Source organism: Neodiprion virginianus, chromosome 6 (genome assembly GCF_021901495.1).
Source record: "Neodiprion virginianus isolate iyNeoVirg1 chromosome 6, iyNeoVirg1.1, whole genome shotgun sequence".
Classification (NCBI taxonomy): domain Eukaryota; kingdom Metazoa; phylum Arthropoda; class Insecta; order Hymenoptera; family Diprionidae; genus Neodiprion; species Neodiprion virginianus.
Window position 1 is genome coordinate 17,624,926 of NC_060882.1, and position 15,422 is coordinate 17,640,347.

Sequence of the window (15,422 nt, forward strand, 5' to 3'; positions counted from 1 at the left end):
CAGGTGTATGTGATTCGTCACCTTCTATAGTAGACGGATTTCTATTCGCTCTGAGACCAACTGCTGAAAACCCGGTTGGATGATTAAAATTCTGCTTAAGTAAAATGTCGCTCATATTCTTTGTATCTCTTCGTCCCTGGTTCGGGCGTAGACCGTGCTCCCCTCCCTGCGCCTGCCGCACCATTTCCGATTGAAGACAGCAATGACGTCATGAACGAAAGGTGTGTGATAAATCGAGGTGACATCAAGCTTCTCGTGGTAAAACTGGTCATCAGCAAGTAGATAAATCGATTGCAATTAGAGTTCAAGTAAAATATAAATTTATCACTAGTGATTGTGAAAAGTGCGAATAATTAGTTTTTCGTATCTTATGAAGGTCAGTATAATAGCGAGGCGATTGTGTCGCCCATTGGTTGTGATACTCAACATTAGCTAATGCATTTTCGTATGATGAGTCAAGATGCATTCCTGGAACTTTTTATCAGTCCCTTTGGTATACCATTTGACTTTGTGTATGCACCCATTTTCCAGTAATAATTGTGGAATTTCAAAATCACTTTGGAAATCCTAAAAGTACTCATGCTGCCTAATTGGTTTTGAAAAGTTTATTCAGTTCTGTGCTTCTGCAATTCTTAACGACTTCAATCTTCAAAGTTATCCTGGATACATTTTATCAGTTATCTTCGTATTCAAGTTTAAAATTCAGCCTTAGGAAACGCGCTGTGTAATAAAAATAAAAGTTCAAGACTCAACTCCAGATTGGTGTGTAGACTTCACTGACAATTTGACATTTCCTTACTTAGTCACTAACTTTGGTAGCATACTCATTGATTGACTTCCGAAACCTGCTTCTTATGATCATCTACATTATGTAGTCTGAAAATTGAGGTCATCAATTTCATAGGCAAATCAATAACCGAACCCCAATTTAATATTTCAGAGCAGTACTCGATAAGGACTAAAAATGTCGGATCACTTTGGGCCAATAACATTAAAATGGGATCCCAAGAATTTGGAGATTCGAACAATGTCTGTAGAAAAAACGTTGGAGCCATTAGTTCTGCAAGTAACTACTTTAGTTAATACCAAAGGTCCAAGCAAAAAGAAGAAAGGCAAATCTAAACGTGCCAGTGCCTTGGTTGGAACAGTTGAAAAGGCTACAACTAACTTCATTGAAAAGGGAGAGCAGATAGCATATGAAAATCCTGATATTACGGCTGAAATGCTTAGTGCCGTTGAAGAAGTGAGAAAAACAGGAGCTGCGATGAGCATTGCTGCTCGGTCAGTACAGTTGAATTAATTTTGTTGATTGAAACTTGTAGAAGTTTGAGAAAAGTTTTTCATAACTATCAAACCTAGTTTTCTTAAGTTCTTTGTTGAATTAATTGTATTTAATTTAATACAGTAATATTTCACAGATATTCAAAGATTTGATCTATTCAGTTTATTCGAAGTTTTAACTTTTTAATTTAGGGAGTTTTCAGAAGATCCTTGTTCTTCGCTGAAGCGAGGTAACATGGTACGTGCAGCAAGGAATCTTCTATCTGCTGTCACACGTCTTCTAATATTGGCAGACATGGTTGATGTGCATTTGCTTTTAAAATCTCTGCATGTGGTTGAAGACGATTTAGAGAAGTTGAAAAATGCTTCTTCCCAAGGCGAGCTATTGGAGAATATCAAGCAGTTTGGCAGAAATGCTTCAGAGCTTATGAATCAAGCAGCTAAACGTCAGCAAGAACTTAAAGATCCCCAACTTCGTGATGACTTAGCAGCTGCCAGGGCTGTTCTCAAGAAACATTCAACGATGCTTTTAACAGCTTCTAAAGTCTACGTTCGACACCCAGAACTAGCTGCTGCTAAAGCTAACAGAGATTACGTTTTGAAACAAGTCTGCGAGGCTGTTAATACTATAAATGATGTAGCACAGGGGAAAACACCAACAGATGGCCAGCATCCGTATGATGGACCAGGAGAGTTGGCTGCAGCTCTTGATGATTTTGATGAAAGAATGGCAATGTCACCCCTGGCTTATAACGAAGTACGCACTCGTCCCAGTCTGGAGGAAAGGTTGGAAAGCATTATTAGTGGAGCTGCACTCATGGCTGATTCTTCATGTACAAGAGATGAGCGCAGGGAACGGATTGTTGCTGAGTGCAACGCAGTTAGACAAGCACTGCAAGATCTACTCAGCGAATACATGAACAACGTAAGTATTAATATGTCTAATTTACAACTTTTATCGACATTCAAACATCATGAGATTCTTTAACTTATCAGTTATTTGATTTTAAAGGGAGATCTCACTGCGATTCCAAATTATTTCAATCGCAATGATATTTTCCCCACCAATAAGGTTTCGCAAACCAAATCTTTTTATATTTATTTGGATTGATTGTACACAGTATGTTTCTAGATATTGGTTTACACAATTTCAAAAATTAGTGATCTTTGATTTTCTCGTTTCATCAACCTTTCACTAAAATTTGAAATGACTTCATAGCTGTCCTGGTAAGATCACGCAGGAAAGTTACTATCCAAATCGCAATTTGATAATCTACTATGAAATTATGTCAGTTTCTTGCTATTGAGAATAGTCACACTAATTTTCAATTGAAGAAAGTGTGCTGATTTGGTCACATTTAATTTTAGAAATAAATTTGATTTTAATTCTTAAGATAATTATTTTATTCTTTTATCATTTAAACTTTGTTCTACATATTATTGGCACAGTTTGATAATTGATCATCAAATGAGAAATAAAATTTAAAAAAAAAAAAAAAAAAATAAGAACCTTTTTTACTTGTGCTACAAAGATAGCTATGCAATTAATTAACATTTTAACGAAACAAATTGCTATGCAAAAAGTCTCTTCGAGAACACAAAGTTTCGACGACATTGAAACCAATATTTAACACACTCAATGCAATAAATCCAAACTGGTGCGAATCTTTGTTGATGGTTAAAATTTGATGTCAATCGACAAATCTTCGAGTTTTGCTGATTTGTCCCCTAAAGAAAAGAATGATTAGACAACGACGCTTATCGTGTCTTTTATCGCATAATTTGAAAGTCCCCTTCTGTATCATTTTTTATCCCAAAACAATTTCAGGATAGAAATACAGCTGAGAATTCGTCATTTAAAGTATCAATTACATTTTGAATTATAGTTTGTAAACATTTACAACATTATGAAGGCACTCAGACCAAATATGCTAGTTACATTATACCTCTTGTCAGTTTATCTCTTTGTCGCAATTTCGAGCTTTTGTTTTTGACGTATTGCAAGTTTTTTTTCAGAATATCAATCACTTTCTAACGTTCTACTTAGTTCGAAGCTGCATAAAATAACGTTATTGATTATTATTATTGAGTATAAGTTCTTTAAGGTTTGAAAATTAAAAAAAATATAAATAAATGCACTGATGGGTAACCAGTGGTACATTAAATCTGTTTGAAGTGAAAAAAGAAGTAATGTTAGTTACATAAACACATGAAAATAGTAAAGTTTTTTTATGAGCAAGTGTAAATCTGCATTTTAATGTGTTATTTATATTGCCAAAGGTGTGCATAATTAGTCTGAGTCTTTCATTGTCATTACATTTATTATATTGATTTATTTCTGTTGGCGATCACAGTTACAGCTCGCTCGGGGTGGGAAACGGGTAAATATTCAGCCGACCCTGTTTGTCTCCTGCATTTCTATTAAATATTATTTATTAACTGTACTTTCTTAATACAATTTGCTGGTTATTGAAATATCCGGGTGTACTCACCACTCACAACCGCATCTTACAACCCCATGCTATAACTAATCGATATACTGACTTCTATTTTCAATACGCACTAATAAGTAACTATTTGTTCAGTCGTTCCTGGTTTTTTTTTTTTTTTTTTCCCCCAATTTTACCTTCTTCTATATATCCTCTTTTTCTCATTACAATCCTTACAATATTTAAAATGTGCCACATTCCCTTATAAACGTCATGCATTGTTAGTCTACTCACAGATATAAAGATTGAATTGCCTGTAACATTTTTTTATTATCTGCCACCCTGCTTATATTTTACTGCAGTGAATAAATAAATATAAATGTTTGAGTTTACCTATCGCTAGTTATAAAAGAAAAATCGAAACAATGTAATACTGGGAAGAGTAATGCTTGAATTTCACACATGCACAGCATACATAATACAGCAGTATGCACAGCATTGATGTACAAAATACAGCTTTACCAATAAATTCCACATTGTGCTTAAATTTGTAATATTGAAAATAATTTTTTTTCTACATTACAGTTGTAGCGATAAAAAATTAAAAACTATACACATGGATTAATTTTTAAAAAAATGTAAATTTCATCGAAAGTTTGAAAATTCCACAACAAAATTCAATTTAACATGTATAATCTTCTAAATAATTATCTGGAACAATTTCTAGTAACTATGAAAGTCGAAATAATGGTTATTAAATGCTTCTGCAGATGGGCGTAAAAGAACAAACCGAAGGCTTGGAACGAGCAATAGATCACATGTGTAGAAAGACACGTGACTTGCGCCGGCAGCTACGTAAAGCTGTTGTTGATCACGTGTCAGACAGTTTCCTTGAGACAAGTGTTCCACTGCTTGTTCTTATCGAAGCTGCTAGGAATGGAAGAGACAAAGAAGTCGAAGAATACGCTTTAGTTTTCACCGAGCATGCCAATAAACTTGTTGAGGTGAGCTTCTACTCTACTGTCTTAAAATGCCGGATTGATTTTATCACATATATTTTGATTTTTTAAAGTATATTTTCGTTGTAGGTAGCAAACTTGGTCTGTAGTATGTCTGGAAATGAAGATGGAGTAAAAATGGTTCGTTATGCAGCAGCGCAGATTGAAAATCTGTGTCCTCAAGTAATAAATGCTGCACGTGTATTGGCTGCTCGTCCTCGTTCTAAAGTAGCACTTGATAATATGGAAGTGTTTCGCCAAGCTTGGGAAAATCAAGTTCGCGTTCTTACTGAAGCTGTCGATGACATAACTACGATCGATGACTTCTTGGCAGTTTCTGAAAATCACATCCTGGAAGATGTCAATAAATGTGTGTTAGCTTTGCAAGAAGGTGATGCAGATACTTTAGATAGAACTGCTGGAGCTATCAGGGGGAGATCTGCCAGAGTTTGCAACGTCGTTCAAGCTGAGATGGATAATTACGAGCCGTGCATTTATACCAAGAGAGTTCTCGAAGCTGTTAAAGTTTTGCGAGAACAGGTTATGCCAAAGTTTGCACAAAGAGTAGAAGTTGCAGTTGATGCTTTAGGAAGTAACCCGGCTAAAGATGTTGATGAAAATGATTTTATTGATGCATCTAGACTAGTTTACGATGGAGTGCGGGAAATCAGACGTGCTGTGTTGATGAATCGAGTAAGTGAGCACATTGACATATTATATTAACTAGTCAATCATTCTGATTTTTCAAAAGTATCAATATGCATGCATAATTAGTTTCTTTGTTATAAAATTTCTGCTTTTCTATTGTCACATTTTAGTATACTGAATCTTCACCTGTTTGAGATTCCACATTTTCTTTTAGGCTGACGAAGATCTAGATCCAGAAGATGTAGAACTTGATGAACATTACACTTTAGAAACTCGAAGTAAATCGAGTGCTCAAACCGGAGAACATGGTGTAGATGAGTATCCCGATATCAGTGGTATCACCACTGCCCGAGAGGCTATGCGTAAAATGACTGAAGAAGATAAACAGAAGATTCTCCAGCAAGTGGAATTTTTCAAGAGTGAAAAATTAAAGTTTGACAGGGAAGTTGCCAAATGGGATGACGCCGGGAATGATATAATTGTTCTCGCAAAACACATGTGTATGATTATGATGGAAATGACAGATTTCACACGAGGACGTGGTCCGTTGAAAACTACAATGGACGTGATAAATGCAGCAAAGAAAATTTCAGAGGCGGGAACAAAATTGGATAAATTAACCAGACAGATAGCAGATCAATGTCCAGAGAGTTCAACTAAAAAAGATCTGCTCGCTTATTTACAACGGATCGCACTTTACTGTCATCAAATGAATATTACAAGCAAAGTGAAAGCTGATGTACAGAACATCAGTGGGGAATTGATCGTTTCTGGTTTAGACAGCGCAACGTCGCTTATTCAAGCAGCAAAGAATTTGATGAATGCCGTTGTCCTCACCGTGAAAGCCTCCTATGTTGCGTCTACTAAATATCCCAGACAATCTACTGTTACGGTAAGAATAACAATTTTTACTTACCGATATTACATGCTACCAGATCCTAGTCTCGAATATAATTATACACATAGTAATCGTGAAATGGCCATTTCAAAATTGGAATGGTCAAAACTTTCATACGCTTAATCTTTCATCGCCTGAACTACTGATGGGCAAGAAGAAGATAGTAAAAGCTTCAATGCTTACTTACGACTACTGTACATTATTTTTAGCAACTTGATTGAAATTTTTTTTCTTCAATATAACTAATTAGTGCTTAATATATGATAGTAGGTATACCTGAATTTTCCATGCTCAATCTGGTCAATCTGATTCTCTGCATATTTCAAATAACAGCTTATAGAGAATAGAGAGGCATAGCGGTAATAATTTGTAAAATTTTGTGGAGAATATGATTAAAATTGTTGCTGTTTGTTTGGCAAGTAAATTTCATGTGGTTTGACTATGTCAATTTTCATATCATTCATCATTTAATTTCAATATTGATTTTGCGTAGAAAAATGAAGTAAAAAATAAAATCAACACTGTTTGTAGACAATCGAAGACAATGGGAAAGAGATACGATGGCCACAAAAGCCGACCGCGCTGTACCTACCTGTATCCCACAGCCTGTCCATTCTCTACTCTGTTTATTTGGTATATACCAAACCCATCCATGTTCTCATTTGCGCCAATAACCCCCACAGTTACAGTTGTACAATATAGACCAAGTGAACCGTTTAATCAGAATCCAGAGATGATTAAGAATTTTAGATTATATACCTTTTTTATTAGACGACTATTTAATACATGTTATAATGAGAACATTCAAGTTTCCGCTGTGATTGGATTTCAACGTTTCACTTAGAAAATTATACATAATTATTACTTAGAACTGCTTAATACCAACTACAATGCTGATAGAGGCTTTATCTGTTGTTTACTAACTGTTATGGATTTTACAGTATGTAAGTACCAATAATTTTATTGTTAGTAAATAACATTACGAATGTGTGGTTATTAACATCCATATCTGACAAAATTTTAGCTTAATTCAAATCTCTTAGCTTCTCTCAAATTTTGATAATGATTTGATAAACAAGATGAATATTTTCAATATATTCTGATATGTGTTTAATTTTGAGCTAAAACTATAAGTAGCATTATTCTTACGAAGCATTGCATTACCTAAATGTTTAGATTAGATTTCAAATTTGAAAATTAATATTGCAGCCTTAGCTAATATTTTCTGACTCATTAAAAATATACATATGTTTGTGTCAATTTCGTTTCTTGTTACATGTTAAAATGTGCACACAAACTAAAATACATAACACTCAATGTGTTATGAAGTCAAGGTTAAAATTGACGTTAAGAATTATCCATAACTATTTCTTTTCGCAATACATGCACATGGGTACTGATTTTCATGGTAAAAATTCTCCATTAACAAAATTCAGTTCAGTGTAAAATTATACTTCAGCTGCTGTAGCTACCATGTTCTTTGGCGCAAAATAACATTTTGTATCTTACAAGTGCCAAGAATCTGTATAGAGCTAAAATAAAATTACCAGCATCTGTAATAACCGCAATCTTTAGTCTATGCCAAAATTCGAATAAACGTGACGAATATCGTCAAAGGCAATGATTCCCTCGACATTGCGGACCCAAAATTAGCGGACTTTATTTACAACAAATATTCTTATCGAAGAAATAATTTTCACATCAATTATTCGCTAAATACCTTTTCAATTTCGAAAATCACTTGTACAAAAAGAAATGGGTATGCTTGACTCTTAATGATTTGAGGATATGTATTTCTCAACTGATTTTTTTCCGCTTTATTGTGTTCACTGATCAATTTCATCTTTGATTTCTCAACAGTCTCCTATCGTCGTATGGAAGATGAAGGCACCAGAGAAAAAACCTTTAGTTCGTCCAGAGCGACCGGAAGAAGTTAGGGCCAAAGTAAGAAAAGGATCCCAGAAGAAAGTTCAAAATCCCATTCATGCTCTTTCTGAATTCCAGAGCCCGACCGAGAGTGTTTAGATTATAATTTATTGATGATTGAGTAAAGAAAAAAAGCGTAACCAAGAGATGAATGTTTAGTTTGACATTTTTATTTAAGAGGGAACACAAATATTTTAGTACTAATAAAGAAGAATGAATTTTGGATACCACACGCGTGCTGGTAAATAATAAGAGATAGTTTGGTTGTTCCATCTGGTACATGGTTTTCATTAATTCATGCTAAAGTGTTGAACAATTCAATCTGAGCAAAAATATTTTTAAATTATTAATAACAAAAGATTTTTTCAACCCATGTTGAAGAAAAAGAAAAATTGGAACTAACTATATCATTTTAATAAAGCCAACATGATAAATTGTTGATTTATATTACCAAGTAGAATATGTATTTAAATATTGGATGCTCTTTCAATACTTCGAATAACAATATTTTATACTTGCTTTGGGATGTGATGATTTTCGAAGAATCAATATTCCTACGAATATTTTACAGATAAAGTAACTTATTTAAGTAACGAAATACATTCACAAGATGAATAATAAGTAGTATGTACTAATAACTATACTCAGGACTGAAATTTACTTGTTTTGGAATGACATTTCGAGAATTTATAACTATTTGTTATTTCATACGCCAAAACTTTTGCGAAAACAGCGTAATAGTAAATTTCAAAAATACTTTTCAATTTCGAAACCAATGTCACACAAGATATAACATAACTTGTGATCTAATAAAATCACTCATCAGTATTTCCAGATGATTATACTTCTATATCATAGATTATCTCTACCTTTTCTAATGACATATATTTCAAAAAATGAAATTAAAGACATTTTTCGCCACGGCGTGATACTTGTGGTTGTTTTTTTTATTATTATTATTATTATTTTTTTTTTTTAATAATATTTTTGTGTCTCTTTCCTATAAACAATTGAAATAAAAATGCCATTCTCAAAATAAACTTCAATAAGTTTTATTATCGGTTTGGTTAGCCAAAAAATTCTTTCCATAAACAACGGGTATGTCTCAGACCACACTATATCATCTAGTATTAAATATACTCCTGACATAAAGGTTATTTATGCTCTTACAGGTAGGGTTTTGTAAGAATAATTTAGAAGGGGAAATTCTTCCTCTTAACTTGTAAACTCCTTTGCAGCGAAAAAGTTGCGATACTTACTGCGCAAATTTATCCCTCATATTTTAGATTTTGCGTGTCAAGATCTGGTACTTCCTTGAATTCATTTTTATTGCTATTCCAATTTGCTAACGTCTCAAAACAATATAGACGGAGTGGAAAACGTCAGAATAGATTTGTTGAAACAAGAAAGTGTGCACAATAAGTCGTGAATATAATTTTTCAAATACAAAACAAAACGTGATATTCACAGTCGTAATTGTCTAGTGTGTAACAGATTGAAAATAGCAAAGTTCGAAAATCCTCATTTCTTTGAATAGTTTGTGTTATGTTGAATAAATTAGTTTGCACTCATAAACTTGGGTTGTATACGTATAGTATTACATATTCCGTACATATGATATCACTTTGAGAGCAGTATTGCATCCCATTTATGAGACTGCTGATTCAGTAATTGTATATAAGTGAATGTGAGTTTATATTTATGGGTAAAGATTAATTATTGACAAATTATTTTATATTAAATATAAGGAATTATTTTAACCTGAACAAAAAATGAATCCAACTTTACGTAATCAATATTGGTCGGTATAGCACTAATTGCGGCACAACATACTATTGTTTTTGGGATAGATATAGCTCGTCATACATAGCTCACCAGGGTTCTGGTACGGATTTAGGTAGAGTTGTCCAGAATTATCATTTACTGTTGTGGTGTGACTTCGATTACACACAAATCGTTTACAGTAATTCAGTACCTAGTCTGGCAAACTGCTTTGTCCACTCTACACATGACTTCAGTTTGTTTTTGCAATTTCGCAGAATGGTTTATAATAGCTAAGTACCCCAGTGTTTGGTTGGTCATACACAATATTAAGCAAAGTATCGTGTATAAAAACCACTATGGGCATATTGCAGTAAAGTTTGAATACATTATTGAATATACTATTTCACGTAATGCACAGTATTTTACAGTACAATAAGTAAAATTGATCATCCATTCCATGTTGTAATGGAAACAAAGAGCTGTGGCTGCAATTTCGTTTTCTTTCAAAACGTAGCTGTGAGTTAAAATGTACTATCATATATGGACTCAGATTTGTTGAACCATTTTCGTATTTTTTTTTTACTTTTAGCAACTATCTACATACCTACTATATATTCGATTGTAACAAAAATTGGATTCTATAATAAATTTTTACATAACATATCAAGTCTTTCGTAATACCAAATCTGAATACACAGAATGGAACGCAGTGATTTATTCCCTAATTGAATTCATCGAACAGTTGTTATAATGAAATTATAGTGACAAATAGACGTTTTTTATAGTATTGAAAAAAGACCACAATTCGATAAGAGAGACATTGATAGATGGACTGTAGGAGTGGAAGAGATGCGTCTAAAAAAAATGTGCACGATTTAATTATGATTCAGCTCTATTTTAATACGTACATTCATCTGCAATATATTTTATGCTACATGTTAAATGCTATGTAGAAGAAAATAAGGGATGCAGTGAAAAAAAATCACAAATGTCAAAATCATTGGCGAAAAATGAAATACATAACTAGATTAATAGTAGTAATAATGATAATGATATATCAAATAAAATGAACTATTCCTATACCAATTTTACAATTTCTTTGATAACAATTCATTCACATAATAGTTTTGCACTCGGATAACTGCCACAGGTAATCGCTTAAAGCTTTTTATTAAATGTATATATATCGGTTATGTAAAAAAAAAAACTACGATTCCATCGATTGAATTGGAGTATTTTTATTTTCACTTTTGATATTTTTGTACTTTTTTTTCTTTTTTATTATTTTAATATTTTTTTTATTACTTATAATTCCTATCCTAGTCATAAAGACACACAAAAATCTCATTATTTTCACAAAGATGCAAAATTTAATCGGAGCCAACAAACAAATTGCTTTATCCAGCAAGCCAAAATTTCATTACACTTCAATGATGTCACAAGATTGATGTTCCTTCAATTTGATAATTACACAGTGAAATTCTACACTTGTAGTAAAATCTTAAACAACTCTACTTACAAGCTAAAAATTGCTTCACTGTAGATCTATATTCTTAGTTTACAACCTTCAAGGAGATATATTCTTGTTAACCATTAATCCCACATGATTATTAAAAGTTTGTAAAAATTTTAATATGTTGAAAATTTGGATAGTACATGCAACTGTCGTGATACGGTATTTTTAATATGAAATTTCCTATTGCATATTTGAAACAATAACCAAGAACAGTTACATATTGTTAATGTTTTCGATCATCTATTCCATTCGGATTCTTTCATGGTATGAAGTTTTTAAAATCATTTATAATTCATGGTAATTATTGGATCTTAGAAACTTCAGTAAGAAATTAATTCTCTCGAGGGAATTTTTTTGGAAATTCAAAATAAGTGATCGTAATATCCGAAATCCAATTGAAAAGCGATTTGATATGACTATAGTATAATGAATAAATGTGATATCTTGTAAACGTTATGATTCATGTACACATATTTCTCTTCTTTCAATCACAGTCTCGCAAACGTTATTCAAGTAACCTTATTTCGAAGTTCAACAATTTGGAGTGTTATTTGAAATTTAACTGGAAGACAACAAGTGAAAAATAAGAGGTAGTGCCAAAGATTAATTAATAAAAAAAAATATTCACCATCAACACGTATCTGATGTAATAATTTTTGTTACTTTTCGCGGCTGTTAAGTAGATAAATAACTATAATGTAAAACAATATTACGTATCAGAATTCGGGATAAGACTTCAACATACACCCACTCATTACTCAACTCTATTGAACGTTTCAAATACCTGCATTAGTTCATCGTACGCTCTATGATGTATGAAATTTCGAAATTGAATTTTTATTCACGCACAAAGTTGTTTTTGAAGTGAATACAGGATGTTTTAAATCCTGTTATTGACAGAGTCAAGAGGGGCCACCAAGAGTCCCTCACGTTGAAACAATATTTTTCTCAAAAACAATTCGAAAAATCTATCAGTAGTTAGAGGCCGGGAATCAATTACGCGCACGTTCTTTCTTTGCAAATGATTTTAAACCAAACTGGAATACTATTTACAAAAGTACAATCATCGTGGGCATTTGGCTTTTTGTCGAATTTAATTATGATTTACTATTTTCACTAAAACAATCACGTTTATCTGTTATCACAGATCTGCTGAATGTGTTTGTGTGAATTAATATCAATAACGCAGTTTGAATCAGCCACTTGAAGGATCGAAATGTGAAAGGTAATCAAAATATTGATATAAAAAAAAAAAAAAAAGAAACAATGGTACATGGATTAAAAAATGTCATTGTTTTTTATCTGTTTAAAAAACGCATCTTAAACACTATAGTAACCACAGTAACCTATAGTGAAATGGACGATAATCCCACAAAAGTAAACCGTAGACTGTTTTTTCAGAGATATATGTATAGGCTTTTGTAATGTGTCCTTTTCTGTATCAAAAACAAACACATCACGCTGTTCTCTTAACATTACATGAACTGTTGTTGTTAATTTCGCGTTTTACAGAAAGCATATCCCTTCGTATCACATGCATTATCTATTCATTTGTTTATTTGTACGTAACAGTAGTTGCTATCATGCACAAATCCCAACATATTCCTGCTAAAATTACAGACTGTGGCAGGCTGACTCCGGGCATCTCCTTGACCTCCTCTAGGCTTATGTCTGCTGTAAACAAGATTATGGAGGGTCTCTATGAAGATTCGGTAGTAACCTCTGATTGCCCGCTTACCAATGTTATTGCTGGTTTGTAAGCTGGGACAAATTCAGCTGCATCCGGATTCAGAGTACTCTGGAATCATGTCAGTTTTCATTTGCAAAATATCTACTTCAAAGCATCCACAGCTTTTGGATGAAAAACTATGTATGATTTTATTTCTTGGCTAGTGGAGTTGGGTGGCAAAGCGCATAATTTTCCAATCAATTTTGCTCTTGAAGTAGTATCGTAAATACCTGCTTTGCAAGGTCATCATGTACTCGAAGGCCACCTAGCTGCTGGCAGAGATCAATACCATTATTTTCCACTGTACTTGTGGCAGTAGACCAAGCGGCAGAGTTTTGATTTCTCTGATGCTGCCTTTCCTCCTCCAACATAGCTTCCAGGCATTCTTCCATCAACTCCTCCTCTTCGAGCTGCTGTAGTACCTGCAAAATGATTTATTTGCTATGATACCCCAAACTTGTCACCAATTCCAAAAAGTTAGTGTTTCTTAGTTTTCCTTGGTTATAGTTTTTATTTCAAACACTGTACATATAAAACGTTCATGAATCGAATTGTAACTTTCAGATTCGACAAACGAGAAACGATTTTAAGAGTTACAAACCAACTACAGAACCTTGAATCATTCCATCCGATTTTTAAAATTCAAGTACCTGTTTGTCAAATTCTTCTTCGTTCTCCATCCACATATATTCGGAAAAGTCTCCATCTCCTGCAGCCTGGACATCGGCCTCGGTCTCGACAGTATCAAGGTATGAGATAACCCCACTATCATGGCCATAATAGCCGTTCCCTGAACCACCGGTTGGAATCTTCATTTTCATGCCAGTTTTGTATTCAACACTGAAACACATTATTTTAACACTGACAATAAGATGCTACTATAGAGTTTTAATTTTTTAGATTTCACGCGTTTGCGCGTCTGAATTTGAATTTAAGATGAAAGAATAGTCGATTGTAACTAATCAGTTATTGAAAACGAAATCTATAAAGATCATTCAAAGCCCAGTAATTCACGGGAACAAACGACCGACCGTACGACGAAATTAAATGGACTGATGTGTAATTCCATTCGCAATTGTGTGGCAATATTAGAAACCGTTCGCGTAGCAGAGGAGGGGAATATGCGAAGGAGGCCAGGCGGTTCTCTCCGTCTATCTGAACGCTGAAAAAATACGAGCAAAAAGTTCGACAATGATCCGATTGGAGACGGTGACCGTGTAATAATTATTTTCGAAAGGTTGCTGACCAAATTCAACCTTGAGTATTCCCGATTCACCTTGGATGCCTTGCAGACGCCTTCATTGAAAACAAAAAAAAACACTGAGAAGTTGCATCGCGTAATAAGAAAAATATAAGGCTACAGCTGTGAGAGTGAATAATTTACACACATATCTTTGCATTCACGGACGCGCTTGTGCATTTACACATGTATACGTATGGATATAACTTATGGCAATGCACAAAAGTGATATTCGGTTGGATAAAAATACTGAAGAATAGTTTACCATCAATTTAGTACCGAAACTCAATGAATACCCGAAATTTAGCACAGTTTAGTCTACCGATTCATATTAAAACGAAATAACCAACGAATATCACTTGACAGATCAACTAAGAAGCAACCATTTTTCACTGTTTCGCTCGCAGCGATCGCAGAGTTGAACACATTTTTGTTATTCGCGATTTAACTGAGAATTATTGACATGCAATTCCATCACATGTATAATCGTTATGCGTCTGATAATTAATCTGCCTTACGTACCTTACAATCCGTTCCTCAAAATATCTCGTCTAAAATACGAATTACGCAGTTATTCAAGTAAAATACGTGTCATAAAGCGTGAATTAGCGGTGCAGCGTATCCGTACGGTGCTGCCACCTATGTATTAACGAACGAAAACCGCACGAAGCATTACACGAATTGGGGACAACAAGTTAGTCACAACAAGTATCGCGTGCGACTTATTCAACAACGTTGAATAAACAGACGTTGACAATTAATCCCAACGGATGAATTTTGAGCCGTTCTAAAATCGAGCCGGGGGCTGACGGCGTTGAAAGGGCGAAACGCTCCAATCGAGACTCTGCGGCAATCACTGTAGTATATTTACGTTGGAACGAGACCGCTGATTGGCCGACCGTCTGACGTCTGTGGTGTTGACATTTTATCAAAACAAAGCAGCAGCTCCGGTCGTCTTTGCTCCCGCTTACGCTGGCTGGCATTTTATCGTAG

General features: G+C 33.9%; 3 protein-coding genes across 16 annotated transcripts in view; 2 read left to right on the forward strand and 1 right to left on the reverse strand.

Moving 5' to 3' along the window:
- Nucleotides 1–15,422, forward strand: part of LOC124307408 (fasciculation and elongation protein zeta-2-like) — a 396,278-nt gene that overhangs the window by 134,693 nt on the left and 246,163 nt on the right. The gene's annotated exons all lie outside the window — the stretch shown is intronic.
- Nucleotides 134–12,415, forward strand: LOC124307326 (catenin alpha). 6 transcript variants are annotated; one of them, XM_046768868.1, is made up of 9 exons: nt 134–221; nt 941–1,281; nt 1,474–2,206; nt 3,636–3,662; nt 4,481–4,714; nt 4,799–5,401; nt 5,571–6,248; nt 6,786–6,887; nt 8,115–12,415. In XM_046768868.1, exons 2-9 carry the CDS (start codon nt 965–967, stop codon nt 8,277–8,279), a joined length of 2,859 nt encoding a protein of 952 aa, XP_046624824.1. In that variant the 5' UTR covers nt 134–221; nt 941–964; the 3' UTR covers nt 8,280–12,415. The 6 variants fall into 6 exon arrangements, with proteins under 6 accessions (XP_046624824.1, XP_046624823.1, XP_046624826.1 ...); XM_046768867.1 differs by having other exon boundaries at nt 158–376; XM_046768870.1 differs by lacking the exon at nt 6,786–6,887 and adding an exon at nt 7,196–7,198 and having other exon boundaries at nt 159–376.
- On the reverse strand, nt 12,475–15,368 carry LOC124307397 (polyadenylate-binding protein-interacting protein 2). Of its 5 annotated transcripts, none has more exons than XM_046769038.1 (5): nt 15,301–15,368; nt 13,840–14,029; nt 13,420–13,611; nt 13,199–13,258; nt 12,475–13,131 (listed from the first exon to the last, which is right to left on the reverse strand). In XM_046769038.1, the coding sequence occupies exons 1-5, from the start codon at nt 15,351–15,353 to the stop codon at nt 13,126–13,128; spliced, it is 501 nt and encodes a 166-aa protein (XP_046624994.1). In that variant the 5' UTR covers nt 15,354–15,368; the 3' UTR covers nt 12,475–13,125. The 5 variants fall into 5 exon arrangements, with proteins under 5 accessions (XP_046624994.1, XP_046624993.1, XP_046624991.1 ...); XM_046769037.1 differs by having other exon boundaries at nt 12,475–13,134; XM_046769035.1 differs by having other exon boundaries at nt 12,475–13,258.

Excerpts from the sequence above, each read along its gene's own strand:
- LOC124307326 (XM_046768868.1), top strand. The coding sequence starts at position 965 with ATGTCGGATCACTTTGGGCCAATAACATTAAAATGGGATCCCAAGAAT. Across the intron at positions 3,663-4,480 it reads TCGCTCGGGGTGGGAAACGG|ATGGGCGTAAAAGAACAAAC; the intron begins GTAAATATTCAG and ends ATGCTTCTGCAG. Across the intron at positions 6,249-6,785 it reads CCAGACAATCTACTGTTACG|ACAATCGAAGACAATGGGAA; the intron begins GTAAGAATAACA and ends CACTGTTTGTAG.
- LOC124307397 (XM_046769035.1), bottom strand. The coding sequence starts at position 15,353 with ATGTCAACACCACAGACGTCAGACGGTCGGCCAATCAGCGGTCTCGTT. Across the intron at positions 13,612-13,839 it reads AAGAAGAATTTGACAAACAG|GTACTACAGCAGCTCGAAGA; the intron begins GTACTTGAATTT and ends ATCATTTTGCAG. Across the intron at positions 13,259-13,419 it reads ATGATGACCTTGCAAAGCAG|AGTACTCTGAATCCGGATGC; the intron begins GTATTTACGATA and ends ACATGATTCCAG.